The 20298-nt window shown below is 41.0% G+C and overlaps 1 protein-coding gene and 1 pseudogene across 1 annotated transcript in view; both read left to right on the top strand.

Moving 5' to 3' along the window:
• Window positions 1–11337, top strand: part of Ipo11 (importin 11) — a 180572-nt gene extending 169235 nt beyond the window's left edge. Inside the window, exon 30 of the mRNA XM_055601950.1 lies at window positions 9974–11337. Within this exon, the coding sequence (XP_055457925.1) occupies window positions 9974–10138 (165 nt within the window). The 3' untranslated portion in view covers window positions 10139–11337. The remainder of the gene's footprint in view (window positions 1–9973) is intronic.
• An 8555-nt stretch (window positions 11338–19892) lies between these two features.
• Window positions 19893–19993, top strand: LOC129672498 (U6 spliceosomal RNA; annotated as a pseudogene).
• Window positions 19994–20298: the final 305 nt, after the last annotated feature.

Below are 20298 nucleotides of genomic sequence, written 5' to 3'. Positions count from 1 at the left end.
ATGTTCCTGAAATGTTACAAAAACAGGGGATAAGGAAAACTTCTTTTCCCATAGTAGAAGTAATATAGGTTATGTTACCTGACAACAATGAAATAAAGCTAGAAACGAAACACTGAGAAAATGTTTGTTATATTACATAAAGTTTTAAACCTTGTTTTGAAGGGCAGCTTGCAGTTTTGAGCCAGATGACATAAAACAATGAGACATGAAAGGTATGTGGGTGTAGCTCAATTACTCATAGCCTGTAGTCATTTATTATCAAACAAAAAAAGAATAAAAATAAATGAGTTCAAAACTTACTTCAAAATGTGAAACAAAAGATAGCCTTAGGAAAATTAAAGTAAGTAAAGACATCAGTAGTTTCTAAAATGAGTTTGGAGGCAGAAAAAATGTTGAAGCAGATGAATAAATAGATTTTTTATTTTCCTTGAAAAACTACCAACAAAGTAGACACAATAGTCAGTGTAGTCAGAATGAGCAGGATGGGTATAAATGAAATATCTTAGGGGTGGGTGGTGAGATGACTTGGTGAGGAAAGCTTTACAAGGCCTTGAGTTTGAACTCTTGAAAGTGACTACCTCAAGAGGACGGAAGTAGAAAACCAACACAGTATCTGCAGGTTGTCCTCTGATTTCCATGGTGTACCATGGCATGTCCATGGTCTCTCCCCATTTCATAACAAGAAGAATTTGATTTTTTTTTTTAAAGGAACAACCAAAAGCAGCATTCTGAAACCTTAAAAATCTTTGAGATAAAAAGGCATTAGGTATCCAGATCACCAGCAGAGATATTCCAGACAACATAAACACTTAGCTTCAACATGAATTTAATCTAGCTGGAAGACTGGGGGTAGGAGTATAATAGAGGTGGTTAAAGAGTCAGCCTGCTTCGGTTAGCAGGAGTTATTCTGCTCCCATTCCAGCGCGGTAAATACAGTGTATCTGTAGAAAGGGAATGGTGGCTGCTAATGAGCTATATGGGTGGCAGAGTGAGAGAGCACACAAGTGACACAGTGTAAATATGGAATAAGATGGGACTAAAGTAGTTAAGTCATTGAACTTTTCATCTAAGTCTGAAGATTCCAAGAAAATCAACAGATCAACTATCAAAAGGTTAATATTGTAGTTAATTAGATAATTATTTAAGAGTGTATTGATGAAATACACCAGCAAAAACTAGTTTAAAAAGCAAACTGCATAAAAGTTCTGTTTGTTTCTGAATCTTGCTGTGTTTTTAGAGAATCTTGTGGAATTTTGGAAAGGCAAATATATCAAAAGATGGTGCAGGAAAGAGTGATTTTAGAAAGAAAAGACACCTACATTCCCTAGTAAGTATGTTGTTAGAAGAGACTACCTCAGATATTCCTCAGTGAAATAAAGGCAGAGAGAATCCCTGAAAACTTCCTATCAAGTCAGATAACTTCTCATCAGAAAACTTCTCATCAAGTCAGATGAGAGTTAAATAGAACAACATGTCTAGAGCTAAAATGACTAGCCTAACAGGTACTAACCCCCAAACCACTTCAGGAGCCATGAGGACTGAGCCTGAGGCTAGAAAGCAGAAGAGCAGACTGGGGTGTCTGAAGAATAAGGAAGATGGAGTGGCTAAGGGGTTCTTCATCATTAGAATGTTCACCTTACATGTACAGGATTATGGGTTTGATCCTGTACACTGCTAGGAATAAAAAACAAACAAACAAAAATTTTAATGATTGCATTAGGAGCTTTTAAAATAGTCTAGTGTCTATTTTTTTTTAATTGTAATGAATATATAATCCTCTGTGGATGTTTTATGAATTCACTTGAGATTTTAGTTCTCAAACGTGTTTTGTTACAAAAAAAATTTTTTTAATGTTTTTATGGGAGAATTTTATTTATTTATTTTTATATTAATCACAGGTTATTTACTTTGTATCACAGCTGTAGCCCCCTCCTTCATTCCCTCCCAATCCTACCCTCCCTCCCTCATTTCCTCCCTGCCCCATTCCAAGTCCACTGATAGGGGAGGACCTCCTCCCCTTCCATCTGACCATAGCTTATCAGTATCTTCAGGACTGGCTGCAATGTCCTCTTCTGTGCCTACCTAGCAAGGCTGCTCCTCCCAGGGGAAGGGGCGGGGCGGGGAGGGAAGTGGAAGAGCTCGCCCTTGAGTTCATGTCAGGAATAGTCCCTGTTCCCCTTACTAGAGAACCCACTTGGATACTGGGCTACTATGGGCTATATCCGGGCAGGGGTTCTAGGTTATATCCAGAGTACTATACCCAGCAAAGCTTTTAATCAACATAGATGGAGAAAACAAAATATTCCATGATAAAACTAAATTTAAGCAATATCTACACAGCAACCCAGCCCTACAGAAGATCCTAGAAGGAAAACTCCAATCCAATGAAAACAACTACACCAAAGAAAATATAGGATACAGATCATTTCCCAACAAAAATTAAAAGAAAAAAAAGCAAGGAATCATAGTAAGACAAAAAAAAAAAAAAAATGTATAGCAGTGGTCTTCCTGGATGCACATTCAAATCACAGAGGAGCATTCTTTGATTGAGACAGGGTTTTACTCTGCAGCAAGCTTGTGACATGGAAAGTATAGTTCACCCTTTGCAAAGAAAGCATCACACTGAGTGTAATAATGAACTTACATTGCTGTGCCTCACTGACAGGGTTCTGGTTGGCATCCGCCAGGCTTACACTCTTCATCACGTGCAGAATTAGGAGAGCTTGTTGTATCCAGTGGACAATATAAGTGTTTCAGACATAGTTTAGAAATTGGTGGTTACCTACAATTAAATCCAAAAATAGAAGATAGTATTTAAAGCAGAACATTTTAATCAAACTCAAAAATTTCTGAGGTCAGTGTAGTTTATTGGTCAGTGTAGATTTTTGGTCTATTTCATATGTGGTGTACTTAATATTTTACTGTCATGTATCTAAAAAGCACATTATTCTTCTAAGATCTTCATTTTTCTAGTGTAGAAAACCCTTTTCCTTTTCTGAAATAATGCTACAGTCATTCCTGAAAAATTATCATAAGCTATGTGAGGGATTAAAAAGTAACTAGTCACATGATATGTCTATCCTGACTTCCAAAATGTAGAAGACACTACTTCCCTGAATACTTGTTGGGTAAAAGTGGTGCTTTATGCAGAAAACATAATGAAAAACTTTGTTTCAAGGAACAAAAGTCTTACTGGGAAACACATCCTGGTGAGTATCTCCACAGCAGCTAAACTTGTGGACCGCCTCTGAAGTGTAACCTTGAGAAGCCGTGGTTCAACCAAAACTATTGTGTCCTCAAATGACAGTTTCAAAACCAGGCAGTACAAAGCTACTTGCACATAAAAATCCAATGATTGAAGTTTAGAATTGAGTCAAGAATACTGGTTAATTACCGTTTCCATTAATGATGGAAGTCCATTAACACAAGACTCCTCATTTCATCCTACTCATTCTAATGTAAATATTTTTATACGTGATCCTGTGAATCCTTACAGAATTAAGAGTAGGGCTTTGTCATGGAAATAATGGAGATAAGACAAAGGCTGGGTTTTGGAAGTTCGTATTCTAGTTCTACTGCTGTCTGTCATCTGCCCGAGAAGAGTCAACCTTGAATGTCACAGGGAACTTGGAGACATCAGTTTTCTCACCTCAAACATGAACTTGTACAGGTTAGCTTTTTAGAAAGAGTATAATTGCCACTTATCTATGCAGATGAGCGTGTTACTTGTGAGATACACTCGGGTGATTTTTGAGTCTGTTGTGTAAAATATTGTTTGTATTTTGGAATGATTTTAGATTTGAAGAAAATTAGCAAAAATCTTAAAGAGTTCTCATGTGCCTCTTACCCAGGTTCTCTTGATGTTAACATTTTTCTTCGTTTTAAAAAACTTTGTATTGATTCTTTGTGAATTTTACATCATACACCCTAATCCCACACATCTCCCTGCCCCTTCTTATTTACCCTTCTCCCTTGCAACATCCCCACCAAAAGAAAATAACATAGGACAAAAAATACAAAACCCATCTTGTTGTGGAAGCTCTAGTCTGTCACTCTGTGGCCCGTTTATAAAAAATGAAAATCCTAACCAATCGATTTTACCAGTGAAGACTCAGGAGCCAGATAGATGCTGGGGTGAAAACTAACAAGCTCAGAGAGGCAGAGAAAGCACCCAGCTGACCTACCTACTCAGCTCACATCCCAGAAGGAAAAGCCAGAAGCTTGCTACCTCAGCTGATGGCCCAGGAGGAAAAAGCCAAAAGCTAAAAGGCAAAGAGCTATGGAGCTAAAGAGACCAAAAACAGCTCCTCCTCCTCTTCTCCTTCCTCTTCTCCACAGTCTTAAATACCCTCTCTCAAAGTCCCTCCTTTCTATTAATCCTTGTCAGCTGGTTACTTGCTCCACCTCTGGCCTAGCGTTAACTTTATTAAATCCTGTGTACAGAAATCTCTAGGATTAAAGATGTGTATGTTAGGGCCAAATGATAATCACCTGTTTACAATAAACAAAGTTCTTGAATCAAAGGTTTGTGATAAGGCTGAACCACACCAAACAAAAGACAGGTTTTTATAGTTCAAAATTTCAGGGTTCACAGTGGGGCCAAATACCCTGCAATAGTGTCCACTTGTCCACAGATCTTCACTTGCAAATATCACAGTGAGTCATTGGTGTGGTTCGAGGCCTCCGGTCTCTGCCACACCTTCAATACTGGATCCTCACAGGGACACTTCTGGGATACCCTGTTGTTTCCCTGTGTCACAGAGATCCTGCAGCTTCAAAACTGTAGGGCTGGCGCTTTTCATATGCTCCAGAGCTTCGGAACTGGAGGGCTGGTGCTTTTCACATGCTCCAGCAGATCATAAATAGGGTAGATGTTGGGGTAGGCCAACTCAAAATGCAGGATCTGGGCCTGGCAGGTAGCTGAGTTGGTCAGCCTGAGAGCTATCCTACGCTGGTACCACCAGGGCAAGCCCTCTAACACTGCCCCAATGCTGCAGCTGGCAAGGGGCAGGGCCAGCTCACCTGCATGCTGCAAAGGGGCCCACCTCTCCCTCAGCCTCAGCAGACGATAAGGAGCAGCAACTGCTCTCCAGCACCTATGCCTTATTAATATTTTTATGTTTTTCCCCCTCAGATGAACACTATACATTTATAAAAACTAAGAAATCAACATAACTCCATACTTTGATTTTATTTTACTCCACTAATGCTCGTTTATAATTCAATCTAGAATGCCACAAGGCATTTAGTCCAAGTCCTTTTAAAACTTTTTTTTCTTCACATTAATGTCAGATTATCAGGCAAGTCTCTTGTGCTGCCCTCCTAATTGCTTGTAACAGATTGCTGTCCCCTCTGATCTGTGGGCCTACGGAACGAGAATCATGCTGGTGCTGTTAGTGTGAGGCAGTCTTACGTGTTGTTCAGGCTCGCCTTGCACTTGCAGTTCTGTGCTCTCAAGTGCTGGTATTAAAGATGTGCCACTGTTGCCTGCTTAGTTCTCTGTTTCTGTCATGTAAGTAGAGTGCTAATGATTGAACTTAGCTTTGCATGTGTTAGTGTACTCAGCCCACTGCAGTAGAGTAACACGGAGCAATGGCTTCAACAGCAAAATTTATTTCTTGGAATTCTGCAGCCCAGACTACCAAGGTGAAGGGATGAGCAGACTTTTTCCTGAGGCCTCTCCTCTCCTTTGCTTGGCAGTGGCTTCCTCCTGACTGTCCTCGTATGGCCTTTTCCCTGTACTCAGCATTCCGGGTGCCTCTCCCAGTGAGGCATGGTTGTATTAAATTAGGCTATAGCCTTACCTTACAGCCACATTTAACCCTAGAGCTCATGGGCAGGCCAGTCTCGCTGAAATGGTGAGCTCCAGGTCCAGCAAGAGAAAGTAGCATGAGAAGCTCATGGAGACAAACACCCAGCACCAACTTCTGGCCTCAGTGTGTACACGCACACATATGTACACCACACGTACAGTAATAACACCAACAACAGTAATAGCAATAATGCTAATTCTTAAAAACTGTTACAAGTCTGGAAAGGAGACACTGCAAGTTTGTTAACTGGGTTTGTAATTAGCAAACATGTTTGTTTTGAGAATATTCATAGTACATCCCAGATTGTAAATTTGTACATTTCTTTCTCAAGAAATAGTAAAAATAAAGTTATTTTTCAAAGTGGACAGGGACTGAATTGGCCACTCAGCCACTGAGAGCATTTGCTGTGCAGTTAATTTTTGTTGTTTTTATTTCAACTGTTTTTTATTAAAATGTGGACATCTAAGGCATTTTCTTCATTTATTTATTTTGTATGTAGTATATGTGTGTGGGTCGTGTCTGTTTACCTATGCACAGGGTGAGGTGTACGTGTCCATGTGTCCTTAGAGGCTGAAGGGAAATATCGCCTGTGCTACTCTAGTACTTTGCACATTGAGATTCCCTTGAGATTGGCCTTGCTGAGCCTGGGCTGATCCTCTATTCTCTGTCTCCTTCCTCCCACCGCCATCCCTCCCATCTCTTGCACTGGATTTTAGGTGCTCACAACATCCAGATTTTTCTGCAAGTCCTGGGGATTTGAACTCAGGGCCACATGTTTATGCAGCAAGTACTCTTACCCACGGAGCCATCTCCTCAGCCTTTTTATTTGTTTTTGAAACAGGATCTCTAGCTCATTCTGGTCTGAATCCTAGACACATAGCTAAGGATGACCTTTCTCTTTGCATACTCTTGTCTCCTGAGGGCCGGAGTTGCAGTTGTAGACCACTTAGATCCTCGTCTATATTAGGCAAGCACGCTGCCAACTGAGCTAAAACATGGATGACTTTATCAGTGGCTCAGACACTGAGTTTTAACACAATATCTTAGCCAACTTCTAACACTTCTTTGGCTAAGAAAGTTGGAGATGCTGCATCACCACTGCCTGGTGGGTGTCAAGTGCCAAGTTCTCCTCTTTGCCCAGACTGAACCCTTGTTGAGCATGAGAGGAAACACTCCCAGCTTTCTCTGTTCTTCTCCCCTCACTCTAGTGTTGGTATGAATGGGTTGATTCCTCACTGTAACCTGCCATGCATTGGGTAAAGCCACAACTTTTTTCTGTCATGTTGGTCTGCAGCAGATTGATTCTTGTTCATTTATTTGTTTTTGTCTCACCTTGGTCCTTTGTCTCAAACAAGCTGGTGTTTTTATTTGTGCTATTTGGTGTTTCCAGATTGCTGACTTCTTTAGCTCTGATTGTGTGCCCTTTGAGGCGTAAATGAAGTCCCAGAGTCTGCATCATGTTCCAGTTAGAACTCTCTTGTCTGCTACCTTCTTTCCACCTCTTTGAAGTGTCTTATATTTGTTTTATATATAATGCCTAGGGTTTTTGATTGTACTTATCAAGAATTGGTAGGAGAGAATTATTTTGGAAGAGAAAGTGTCTATCACATTTACCTTTGCAGTGTATTTTTTCATCAGCAGATCTAGAATTTGCTAATTACATTAGAAAACTATTTTTTTAACAATATACTACCTAATAAACCTAGTAGGCTTTGTTGTACCCAAAAGATTCTATACCCTACCACAGAAGTATTTATGAGTCCATGTTTATTGCTGCTGTGTTTACAATAGCAAGGAAATGGAAACAGCCTCGATGTCTGTCTGCTAATGAATGATAATAAAAATGTGTTGTATATACACAACGGAACCTTATTCAGCCATAAAATGAAATTTGCAAGAAAATGAATGGAACTGGAAATGATTCTATTAAGTAAGGTAAACAAGAATCAAAAAGACAAACATCACATGTTCTTTCTGCAATGTGAATCCTATCCTTTAAATTGTGTTTTTATTATTGTGTGTGTGTGTGTGTGGGGGGGGGTGAACAGTGTGCAGTCTTGGAAGTTGGTTCTCTCCTTCCACATTTACATGGTTGCTAGACTTGCATAGCAAGTGCTTCTGTCCACTGAGCCCAGCCCTGATCCTAGTCTTTGATGTGTGGGTGTAAATCATGAAACTAGAAAGGGAACAATCAAAGAGGGGAAAAAGCTGTTGAAAAAGGACATGACAGAATCAGAAAGGGGCTGAATGGTGGCCAGATGGGAAAAGGTAGCATGCAAGAATAGAGGAACAGGAGGTAGAAGATTAACAAAAATTATATATGAAAATGCAGTAATGAAACCAGTCACTTTGTGTGTTTATTAAACACCTTTATTTACATAAAGATAATAGTCAGGTTCTTTAAAATACTATGGGTGACGAGGTCTCATATTTCTGATGACTGCAGACTCTGTTACAACCGCTGCTCTTTAGTTAAAGTCAGTATACTCTATCCCATAAGTGTATTTTTATAATTAAAATAATGTTGATCATTACCATCTGTTACTTAAAGAAAGAAAATATTTAAATTTTAGACTTATTTCATGGGAGTGTTTTGTCTGTATGTATGCATGCACACCAGATAGATGATGGAACTGGAATTTCTTGTGGTTGTGGGCCACCATGTTGGTTCTGGGAACCAAATATGGTCTTATAGGAGTAACAAGTTTTCTGAATCGCTGAGCCATCTCTCCAACCCTCAACAGCAGATGGTTTTCAGTCTTCACCTTCAGCCTCTGTACATGTTGTAAATGATGTCTTCTGCTCATGGATGGGGCTGTGGTGTCCTCACTGCTTTCTCTCTCTCTCTTATCTTTCTTACAGGGAAGTGAGTATTGACAGTTTTCTTTAGCTTGGATTTGTTATATACTTTGCTTTAGTGATATGTGGGACATAATTTAAGTTTCATTGTGACTCTTATCCTTTTTTCTCAGTTGTATTTTAACATCTATTTATATGACTCAAACAGCAATGATGGCTCGAATTCAGCTACATTGGGCATAGACATTCATGCAGTTCATTGAAAGTCATGTAGATGTTCAGGATCACTAATGATAAAAAATGCTCAGCTTATGCTAATATTGTATTGTTTTGATTGTAAATCATGTAAATAGTATCAATGCTAATAGAGTGTTAGCAGCTAGAAACCATAGGGAAAACAAGCTGATGGTATGTATCAGGAGCCATAAAACTTTCTGTGCCGTAGTGGTTTTTTAAAATGGATGGGAATAGATATCGTAAGAAAAGAAGATGAGGTTCTGAGCATAGTGGCACATGCCTACAATACCTGTTCTTAGAGGTGAAAGCCGGAGTTCAAGGCAAACTTCAGCTGCAGCATCTAGTTTGAGGCTAGCCTTGGCTGCCTGAGACCTGTTTTAAACAAAAGAAAAGAGGCTGAAGCATAAAGAAAGGCTGCTTACATAATAATACAAAACAATGTTTGTGGTGGAGTATTCAGCAAAGTTATAGATGAAATTGTTTAGACTACACTGTGGTCACTAAAAAAAAAAAATGTGGTGGAAGTTAGAATTCTCAACATGTATTCAGAAAGAATTTTGTGATAATACAAAGATGAAGAAGAGTGCTAATGTGTAGCTTATATGTGTATATATGTACTATTCCACAGGCATAAAACATACTACCTAAAATTTTAATTCTACTTTCATTTTCCAAATACCCTAGTGGGGCTGGGGGAAGAACAAATTTTGATCCCTCGCCCAACCTAAAAACTCAGGCACAGATTAAATGATATTGCAGCATAAGCTAAGACAAATAGTGTCTCCTTGCTTCCTGAGGCCATAGCAAGGGGCTGCAGTGGAATTTCTGATTGTTCTTAGAAGATTGGCCAGTGGCATTGGTACCCCCGGTGTGCTCTTTTCTTTTAGGGTGCTTTCTGCTAGACTCGAGCACTTTAAATGGATGAGTCCCCAGTTCTTGAGAAACTGGGCAGCACATCAGAGCAACTTATGCTCAGAGGGCCCCAGTAAACTGTCCAGAAGACTTACAGAATTTTAGAAGTTGTGTTGCTGTAGAGAGGTCTCTCTACATCAAAGAGCATGGTGAGGCACACAGGAGGTACTTGTCCGTCTTCTTTGACGCTGTCTGCCTGCTCTGTCCCGCAGCTGGCCCTGAAGGACCCTGTGCACACGGTGTCGCTGCAGCAGTTCATCTATGAGAAGCTCAAGGCCCAGCAGGAGATGCTGGGGGAGCAAGGGTTCCAGTCCCTCATGGAGACAGTGGACACGGAGATTGTCACCCAGCTCCAGGAGTTTTTGCAAGGATTCTGAGCATACATGTCGTGTGGCCGCCACCCCTTCTGAAATGAGCTGAATGACCCCACCTGCCATCTGTACGTGAGAGCCTGCTGAGGTGAAGTCATTTGTGTGTGAATATAAAGAAACCAAGACCATACATTTTTACTATTAAATATAAATAATAAGTATAAATCCCAAATATTAGAGTCATAAACTATTCCTCAGAAGAGTTTAATTTTATATTTATGAGGGGCCCTGTGTTTACTAGAGGAGCATTTATCAACAGGAGCTGCAGTTTCCTGTTAGAGGAGAGGAGAGACTCATTGATTACCTGTAATCATGAGCTCTTAACACTTGGAAGGATGAAGGTTGGTATTCCAGATGTTTTTCTGAAGCCCAAATTACTTAAATTTGGTTGCCTTATCCTAATTTTTTTAAGCCAATGAAACAAATTTGAGAAATGAGAATACTGTGCAAATGATAGAATTAAATTTGTTTACCAGGCAAGCGTCTTGACAGAAACCCAGAGTATCTTGAGATACCAGAGTATCTCATAAGGGAGCTGTTTTTACCTGACAGAGGAATCAAATGCTTTTATTTTCATTCTAGTGATCTGATCTAGGAGCTGGTAAAGGCACTTTTAACTTTCCTCTGAGTGCATGCACTGTAAGGCCCACTGAAGTGAACCTGCAGTACTGTAGTGCCAAGTGGGAGACCTCTGGTCATGCTCTGGCCCTGGTTCCTTTGCTACACGTGAGGGCCAGTAGCCCTGGGAGCACCAGGAAAAACCAGATAACTCCAAGTCCCCTTCTGCTGTGACAGTCATGCTAGGCTGTGACAGGCTGCTCAGTATTTACCCATCTCAGGTTCCTCAGTGCAGGGGTGTGTCAGCACCCCGGAGGACCCAGCAGCAATCCCCAGGGTACTAGCACTGACATAACTAGTCTTCCTTCCTGTCCCTCCCTCCACTGCACTAAATGTGCGAGGGAGAGTATTGACGCCTTACTTTGCATTACTTGCCATTGTGAGGAAGCTTTAGAGCATCTTTTAGGAACTACTCAAAAGCAAGATTGGAAATGTCTTATCTTTCTATAGAAATTTGGGTACAGTATGTAACTGTGGGAAAACCACTACCCCTTTGTAAGCTATGGAACCCATAATGTCTACAGATATATGATGTTTTCAGCAAAGAAAGAAAATATGGTCCAATTAAATTTTCCAAAGATACCTCACTTTGACTCATTGTCTTTTTCTTGCCACCTGCCCTCCACAACAAAAACATAAAACAGTTCATTAAAACTGCCCAATGGATTGTAAAGAAGGTTCCTTTCATACTGTGGTTCCAGTTCTCCACCCATAGATGGTTATCAGTACTTCAGGCGTCAAATCTTTATTTAATGACTAAGCGTTCCTTAATAGTGATGTTTCTTTGCTGTTGTGGTGGTTTGAATGGGTACGGCCCCTATAGGTTCATGTGTTTGAATGCTCAACCATAGGGAGTGGCACTATCAGGCACTGTGACCTTTTTAGGGTAGGTGTGGCCTTGTTGGAGGAAGTGCGCCATTGTGGAGGCAGACTTTGAGGTCTCCTATGCTCAGGCTATGTCCAGTCTCCTTCTGTTACCTGCAGATCAAGATGTAGAACTCTCAGCTCCTTCTCCAGCACCATTCTTCTTACCATGAGGATAATGAATTAAACCTCTGATCTGTAAGCCAGCCCCAATGAAATGTCTTTTTTAAAGAGTTCTTGTGGTCATGGTGTCTCTTTATGCCAATAAAACCCTAACTAAGACAGCCATTGTTACATAAGAGTGTCTTCATTTGACTTATTTTCATTTGAAGCACTCTCCCAGCCATGTCTCCAGCAATTTCTGACATCCCAATTCTTAGATATAGGGAATGATCACCTCATTCTTCACACAGTGTGTTACAGTGCACAGAAAAGGCACCAAGCAACTGCTTTGCAGGACAGCTTTTAGCAGTTCCCTCAGAAGACTGGGGTTTGGTTTTTAAAATCAGATTAAAATAGGTTTTATAAAAAGCTCAGAAAATTATTCATCTATACTACATTTTTCTGTACATAGTTGAGATAGAATATAATTATCAATTTACAAGATTCTATTGACACATTGTAGCAACATAGTAATTTTGATGAAACAATTCAGCCAGTCTTCCTACTGTACTATAGCTTTTGAAACAAGAAATGATGTTTTCTATTCCACTAACATAGTCCTTTTCAGTTCACTTGACATCCTGAAGACCCATGTGACCAATAGTAGCAGTTTTCAGGTTTCCCTACAAATCAGTCATTCTTCTCTCTCTTGTAAATCATATTTGGTAAGACACTTTTAAGTGCTAACACATTCCTATAGTTTCCTGTTAAAACTTGTTCTGAGTTAGGTCTTTATTTTACCCACCCCATTATTGTCAGGTTCCTGGTTCTGCCACGCTGCTTGCAGTCTTCTAGCGCAGAGCGGGTACCCACCTTCAATCTAATAGGAATGTTGAGTTGCAAACATGAACAGAAAAATGTGGACTCCGGTGGGAGTGCTTAGTCAGAAGCAGCAGAGTAGAAATCAGAGTTAGACGCAAAACAAAACGATGTTACCTTGGGCTGGGTGGTAACTGCCATATCCAGCTCTTGTACTGCATAGCCTATGAGTCTGTTTGGAAGGTACCAGCACTGTACTGAAACTGGGCAGCTCTTGACTCTGTACTTCCAGCCATTCGAAAATAGACATATACACATAAACATACACACACAAGACACACACACACACACACACACAAAACAGTTTTTGAGATGTTGGCTATAGCCTCACAATTCTCAACTGTGTGAATTAAGACAGTGTTCACCTCCAAAGGGTGTCATCTGCTAAGGTTTTAAAGTATACTTCAGAGGAAATGCACAAGTTGTTGGTAGCTGATGAAAACAAGACAGGGATATGTGTAATAAAGAAGAAAGAGTGAGGTGAGCAAGATGGCTCAGTGGGTGAAGGCAGCAGTTGCCAAGCATGGCAGCCTAAATTCAGTTCCTGAAGCCCACATGGTGGAAGGAGAGGTGGGCTCCAACAAATTGTCCTTCAACCTCAACATGCGTCATGTTCCCCTCCCTCCAGATAAATACAAATGCAAGGAGAACGTTTTTTTTTATTTCCGCTAGCTTTAGAAAATAATGCACAGAAGGTTTATAAAACTAGCACAGTGAACGGCAGGATACTTTAGATTATCTAGTACAAATAAATGCATAAACAAAAATGTGTGTGTGGTGAGCATGTGTGTACACATACATGTGGAGCTGGAGGTTGATGTTGGGTGGCTTCCCCGTTGTCCACTTTACTTTTTGAGACAGGGTTTCTCACTGAGCCTGGAGCTCACTAATCCAGCTACACTGACTGAGCAGCAAGCTCTAGGTCTGTGTCTGTCTCTACACCTCAGGGTTCAAATGTGTGCCAGCACACGTTGGTACCGAGGATCCAAACTCGGGTCCTCATGCTTGCATGGTTAAGTATTTCACCAGCGGAGTCATCTCCCCAGTTCCTGGGTTTGGTGTTTTAGATGGCATCAAACTCAATCCTCCTGCTTCAACTCCCCAAGTGCGAAACGAAATTACAGCCATGTACCCCTGTGTCCAACCTCTGGATTTATTCTGCTGAACCATTTGAAAGCAAATCACATCACACAAGGTGTAGCACTCCATCCCCTCATACTTGAGCAGCCCGTCAAGAATGGCATCGCTCTGCATCTCCACCAACACTAGACTATGCTCCAGAATGCTAACTATACTCCCAGTACATACTCAGATTTTCTCAACTTTCCAAAAGGAGTATTTTATGTCACACCCATTCGTTGTTGGGTCAGATTCCCTTCATTTTTTTATTTGCGTGGCATTTCACTGTTTTGTTTAAATCTAGAAGAGACTTTTATTCATGTTGGCTCTTAAGGAATTCAAGGCATTTGTATAATGTTCTGTATTGGGGGATTTTTATGCTTGCTTTTTTATAATCCTCATGTTGTGGTTACCCCAGCCATAAAATTATTTCATAGTTGTAAGTTTGCTACTGTTAGGAATTATAATGTAAGTATCTGATATACAGGATATCAGATGTACAACTCCCCCCCCCCCCAACACACATCCACAGGATGAGAACCACTGATCCATGTCAACAAAGTTGATGACCTTGAACTGATGGCCTCTTCCTGCTTCTCTCCCTTAGCGCTGAGATTATAGATAAGACACCAGACACTGCATACCCCGTGTTGATGTGAAATGTTTTGATACAATATAATCACACCCCAGCACACTACTGGAAAACAGGACAAATAGCTGATGTCTGGTTTCCAAACACCTTTATTGGTATTCATGGTGACACCTCTATGGGTGTCTCAGTTTGGGTTGCGTTTAGAAGGCAGGAGTCCACCAGACTTTAGGACACTTACTTTTGTCCTCAGTGGAGAAACAGTAGTGTGTGCCCAGCTGGCAAACCGATGAGAAGGTAGTCATTTCTGTAACTGAAACTGTGCCCCTGCTGTGACTGCAGAAAAAGCAGCTTACCTTTAGAAATGAAGGTGTGGCTTTGTGGTAGAACGCAAGGCCAGGGTTCAAGCCCCAAATTAAAAAAAAAAAAAAAAGTTACCTTTTACCCTGAAAGAAGAAACTTCTCGCTGTTCTAGCCATTTCCCAAGCCCGGGCTCAGGGTGCCCTTAGGTGGCCCAGAGCAGCTGTCGAGCCACAGAGATTAGGCTCTTCCCAGTTTCATGTCTTTCATCTGAAGTTTGTGGGCCTGAGGGGTTTCTATGGTCTGCAGTACTTGGACAAAATTTAGAACTCACATTCGCTCTTGAAATCATTCCTGAACTCTAGGAAGTGGAGAGAGTTGCTCCTTAGCAAAACTCTGACACAGACAAGAGGCTTTTTCACTCCATGCGTCCAGCTCATCTGGGCCTGCCTGTTAAAATTTCTTTAGCCAGATACGCTCTGAAACAGTGTCTAATCCAGAAAGGGATATATTGATATCCGGTCATCTAGCCCCTTTTCCTTTAAAGTGAAGCATTGATTTTTTTATGCCATTTAATTTCCCAGTGGGGCAGAAATGGGAATTGAAAGAAAGAACCGCTGGGAGTGCAGGCAGGCTTACAGCATTTCCATCTCCCCTGCCAACCAGGCAGACAGTTTCAAAGTAGAAAATAAGCCTTTGGGCTAGAACTGCCTCAGGGAATTTTTGTTGCAGCCGTTAGAGGGGGACATTCTGGGATGGAGGCTGGGGGTGGGGACCTGCATCTCAGCCATTAGGGGTTTTTCTCCATCACTTTCAAACCTGAAGTTGGATCAGCTTTTCATTTCAGAAGGGGCAGGTGGTTTTCACCTGGCTCTCAGCCTCGCTGTGGTTTGTTTTTCTTTCTTAATGAATGCTACAACTTAGGCAATAATCTGGATGAACAAAACTTTTGATTGACAGGGAAATTGTAGCTCAGGGAAGTGTCTGCCAGGGCCCAGAAGTGTATTGACAGCCAGTCAGGGAAGGAATGCCTGTTGACAGATCTGGAGGCAATCACAGGCTAGTCCTGAGCTCTGTTTGGTCAAGGAAGGCGCTGTGGCTGATTTCTTCAGATTGAAAAGCATGTGTCTTGATTCCTCTGATGGTGGAATCAATACCATGAAGTGGCCTTTTCTTTGAGCCTTTGTGTTCCTTCCAGCAGGATGCCTTGGGTAGGACGCCTTGAGTGGTGCCGAGCCCATGACCACACCAAATGGATTGCTACATCTGCTAGAAGAAGATGCTGCAAGCAATGTGCACTTTGGATATACAGAAAACACAAATTCAGTGTGATAGATTGGGATTGATTATTTTAAAGTCTATACGGTTTCTATTTTTTAGTTTGTTATTCACTTTACAGCTCAATCGTAGATCCCTCCCTCCTCTCCTCCCGATCCTACTACTCCATTCCTCCCTCCTCTTTCTGTCCACTCTCTTCTACCCCTCAGAGAAGGGGAGACCCACACTGCAAACCTACCTCAGCAAAATCCAGTCTCATGTGGACTTCCTCTTTCACAGTCTCCTTGAAAGACAGCCATGCTGGGCACAGAGGGGCTTGCTGAGACTGAAGCACCAGCCATTCATGGACTAGACATTTATACCCACTGGGCAGCTTAGCCTCCATGTTGCTGTATATTTTTTTGAGACCCCAGGCTTCCCTCAGACTTGCATGTGACCAAGGATACGTTTGAATCTCCGATCCTCCTACCCACCTTCCAATTGTTGGCATTATAAATGTTTATCACCATATCCAGTTTATGTGTCCTGGTGATGACCCAAAGGTTTGTGCAGCTAGGCAACCGCCAGCTCAGCTTCATCTCTAGGCCTATTCCTTTCATTTTTAATAATAACTGAACAGGAAGGAGATTTGGGAGAGGTGAGTTATTCTATCCATCCCTTTCGCAGATGAGGAAACTAAGAAAGTAGTGAAGCTCATTGCCCTGGGTCCCTGGTACCTACTTTAATATGTGGCTGATTTTTTTATTTAAAAATGTTAACACTTGCCTAAGTTTATGTTATTCATTTATCAGGCTGTGGTGGCACATGCCTTTAATCCCAGCACTTAGGAGGCAGAGGCAGGCAGAGTTTGAGGCCAGCCTGGTCTACCGGATAGCCAGGGATACACAGAGAAAACAACCAAACAAAAAAACCCTGTCTCAAACAAACAAACAAACAAACAAAAAGGTCCTATTTCAAGAAGAAACAAAACAACGTGTGTGTTTGTGTGTGTATATTACACACATTTAATTTTTAAATTAAGGTATCCTTAATTTGTTCTTTCTCCAATGTTTGTTCTTTCCAAGTTAAAAATGTCTGTATTTTATTTGTGGTACCAAGAACATGGATCACTTTGGAATTTTCTTTCTTTTTTTTTTTTAATTGAGAATTTTATACATGAACATTATATGTTTTGGCCAACTCTACCTACCCTCATTCCCTCCTCTCCAATTTCTCTCCCATCCCCACCCCCTCCCCATTTCATGTTTTGTTTTTTCCCCCCGATCATCATTGTCGTCATCTTTTTCCTCTTCTTCTCAAATCCATGGAATCCACTTAGAGCTACCGTATGTGCCTGAATGTATGGCCATATACTGGGTCAAATACCAGCCTCTCAGGAGCCACATTGCTGAAGAAAACTGACTCTCCCAGCAGCCCGCTATTGGTGATAGCTGCTCAGCTGAGGGGAGGAATTCCTGACTACTTCCTCCTCATACTGTGATGTGTTCTGGCTTGATCTTGTGCAGGTCTTGTGCATGCTGTTGCAACCGCTAGGAGTTCATATGTGCAACTTCCATATTGTAGCCAGAAAATAGTATTTCACTGAAGTTATTTACTGCCTCTGGCTCTGACACTCTTTCTACTCCCTCTTCCTCAACGATCCCTGAGCGTTAGGAGGATGGAGTGTGCCGTGAAGGACTTGAGATCTCCTCAATCCATTATTCTCTGCATGTTGGTCAATTGTGGGTGGGTCTGTGTTAGTTGCTGTCTGCTGCAAGAGGAAACTTCTCTGATGAGGACTGAGAGATTGGGTACAAATATAAGTACTTAGGAGTAAGTTTAATTCTATGCCCATTTATCACAATAGTAGCAATATGATACCTAGCCTCAGGTTCTTGGCCTTTTTAATAGAGCCGGACGTAAGCTCTGAGTTGTGCAGAAGGCCATAAGTCCAATCAGAAAATGGTTTGTTACTCCCGTAACGTCTGTGCCACTGTGGCTCCAGGGCGCAATAACAACTTAGTGTGTATGTGTGTGCGAATGCGTGCACACCCATGATGGTATTGGTTGACCGTGAAGGTCAGAGGACAAATTTGTGGAGTCAGTCTTCCGCTTTTCCTTACATGGGTCCTGAGGATCTCAGGTCACCAGGCTTCCACAGCAAGTGCCTCTGTCCACTAAGCCATCTCAGTACCCCAGATTCAAACTCTTACCTACCTCATTGCCATTTTAAAGTTTCTGGGAGACAGGCTCACTGATAATGAATTCCTTCAGTTTTTGTTTGCCTGAGAAAGTTTTATGTTTCACATTTAAATCTAGGGTTATTTTTATTGGGTATAGAATCATTCTAGATTTTTCCTTTTATTATTTTAAATATTTTATTTTACTTTAGCCTTTCCTGTTTGCATTTTTCTGGTGAAAGTCTATGATAAATCTCTCACCCTTCTCTAAAGTCAAATGAAGTTCCCATCTTTCCTTTCCTTTTCTTTTTTTGTTTGTGTGTTTGTTTTTGTTTTTGTTTGTCAAGACAATTTCTCTGTGTAGCCTTGGCTGTCCTGGACTCCCTTTGTAGACCATGCTGGCCTCAAACTCACAGAGGTCTGCCTGCCTCTGCCAGACAGAGTGCTGTAATTACAGGAGTGCACCACCTTGCCCAGCTTAAATTACCATCTTTTTAAAGATATTTTTTATGTAAGTTATCATAGTTTAGAGGTCATATGCCTGGCACATTCTTTTCCTTGGATTTTATGTTTGTTACTGGGTTTTTGTTTTATGCTGTTTACATTAGTCAGTTTCCTAGATTTTTCTTCACTCTGGCTTCATTACCCATCTTGATCGTCTGCCACAATCATGAAGCCTATTGAGTGTAGTCTATTTTTTTGCAACTAAACTCTTAACATTATAAGAATTACATCAAACTTCTTATTAGTAATCTAACAATGTCTGATAGCTGAGTCTGGTTCATTCCTTGCTTAATCTCCGAGTGTTCATTTGTTTACCTTAGAGTATATCTTGTAGTTTTCTTTTTTCTTTTATTTAGGTTTTTTGTTTGGTTGATTGGGTTTGAGGTTTTTTTGTTGTTGTTTGTTTTATGTATGTGTGTGTTTTGTTGTTGTTGTTGTTGCTCTTTTAACTTTTTTCCCTTCTTGAATTAATTTTTTTCTTTGGCAATTTCACACATGTAAGTAATGTATAATGATCAAATATCCCTATCTCACTATTACCCCTGCCTACCTCCCCTCCCTACAACTTTTTATTTGTTTGTAATCCACTGAGTTCAACTAAGTCCATGGGATTTGGAGAAGTTTTTTTTTTTTGTTTTGTTTTTGTTTTTTGTTTTTTGTTTTTTTTTTTTTTTAAGATGTATCTTAGGCTTCCCTGGCCTTTATTCAGGTCCCGAGTCTCTTGATTGCTCTCCTCAAACAAAGGAAGCATGGGAATTTTATTTAGGGAGTTTATACATATTTATATATGAAAACACATGGAAGAGTGGGCATATTTTTGAGCATCTTTAGTTTAAGGTCATAGATTACATGTTTAAAAAGGAAAAGGAGACTGGAGAGGTGACTCAGCAGTTAAGAATACTGGCTGTTTTTCAAGGTGATCCAGGAGGCTGGATAGATGACTCAGAGGTTAAGAATACTGGTTGTTCTTCCAAAGGTCCTCAGTTCAATTCCCAGCAACCACACTGTGGCTCATAACCATCTATAGTGAGATCTGGTGCCCTCTTCTGGTGCACAGACACACATGCAGGTAAAATGCTGTATTTAAAAAGAAGAAAGAAAGAAAAAGGAAAATAAAGGGATCTGGGTTCCACTCCCCAGTACTCACCTGGTGGCTACCAACCGTCTGTGACTCCAGTGCCGGGGGATCCGGTGCTCTCTTCTGGCCTCCACGGGCACAAAGTCTGCATATGGCGCACAGACATACAGACATGTGTGCAGGCAAAACACAAACATTTCGTTAAAAAAAAAAGGAAAGGAGAAAGGGAGGGAAAGAGGGAGACAGAGAGAGAAAGAGAACTGTGTGGGTGCCTGTTTTGGCAGATATATACTAAAATTGGAACAATGCAGAGTAAAAAAACATGGCACTGGAAGGATGGCATGCAAACCTGTGAAGGAGTCTATATTTTTAAAAAGAAGAAAGGATACAAACCTGAGCGTGCTTGGCTCGAGGTCAAAAGGGGAAGCTATTGGATAGGGAGCTTCTGGGTGTGCTAGGTTCAGCATTACAGTGAGTGGGGTTTACTTCACCACATTAATTAACCCATGTTAGGTAGCTACTTAGCTATTGGCAAGATGAGAGGACATTAGTCTAGAACGGTCCCTCATAATTAGCAGCTCATCAAAACAGGAAGAGGAGCAGCAGGACCCTAGTTACTGCTCAGAGGAACATGACCAGCCCTACCTCTGCTCCTGGGAAGAGACAAGATGTCATT

This window comes from Psammomys obesus, unplaced genomic scaffold (assembly GCF_907164565.1).
Source record: "Psammomys obesus unplaced genomic scaffold, mPsaObe1.curated_primary_1811, whole genome shotgun sequence".
NCBI classification, from domain to species: domain Eukaryota; kingdom Metazoa; phylum Chordata; class Mammalia; order Rodentia; family Muridae; genus Psammomys; species Psammomys obesus.
Note: the sequence above shows the minus strand (reverse complement) of the source record. Positions and strands in the feature narration are given on the sequence as shown.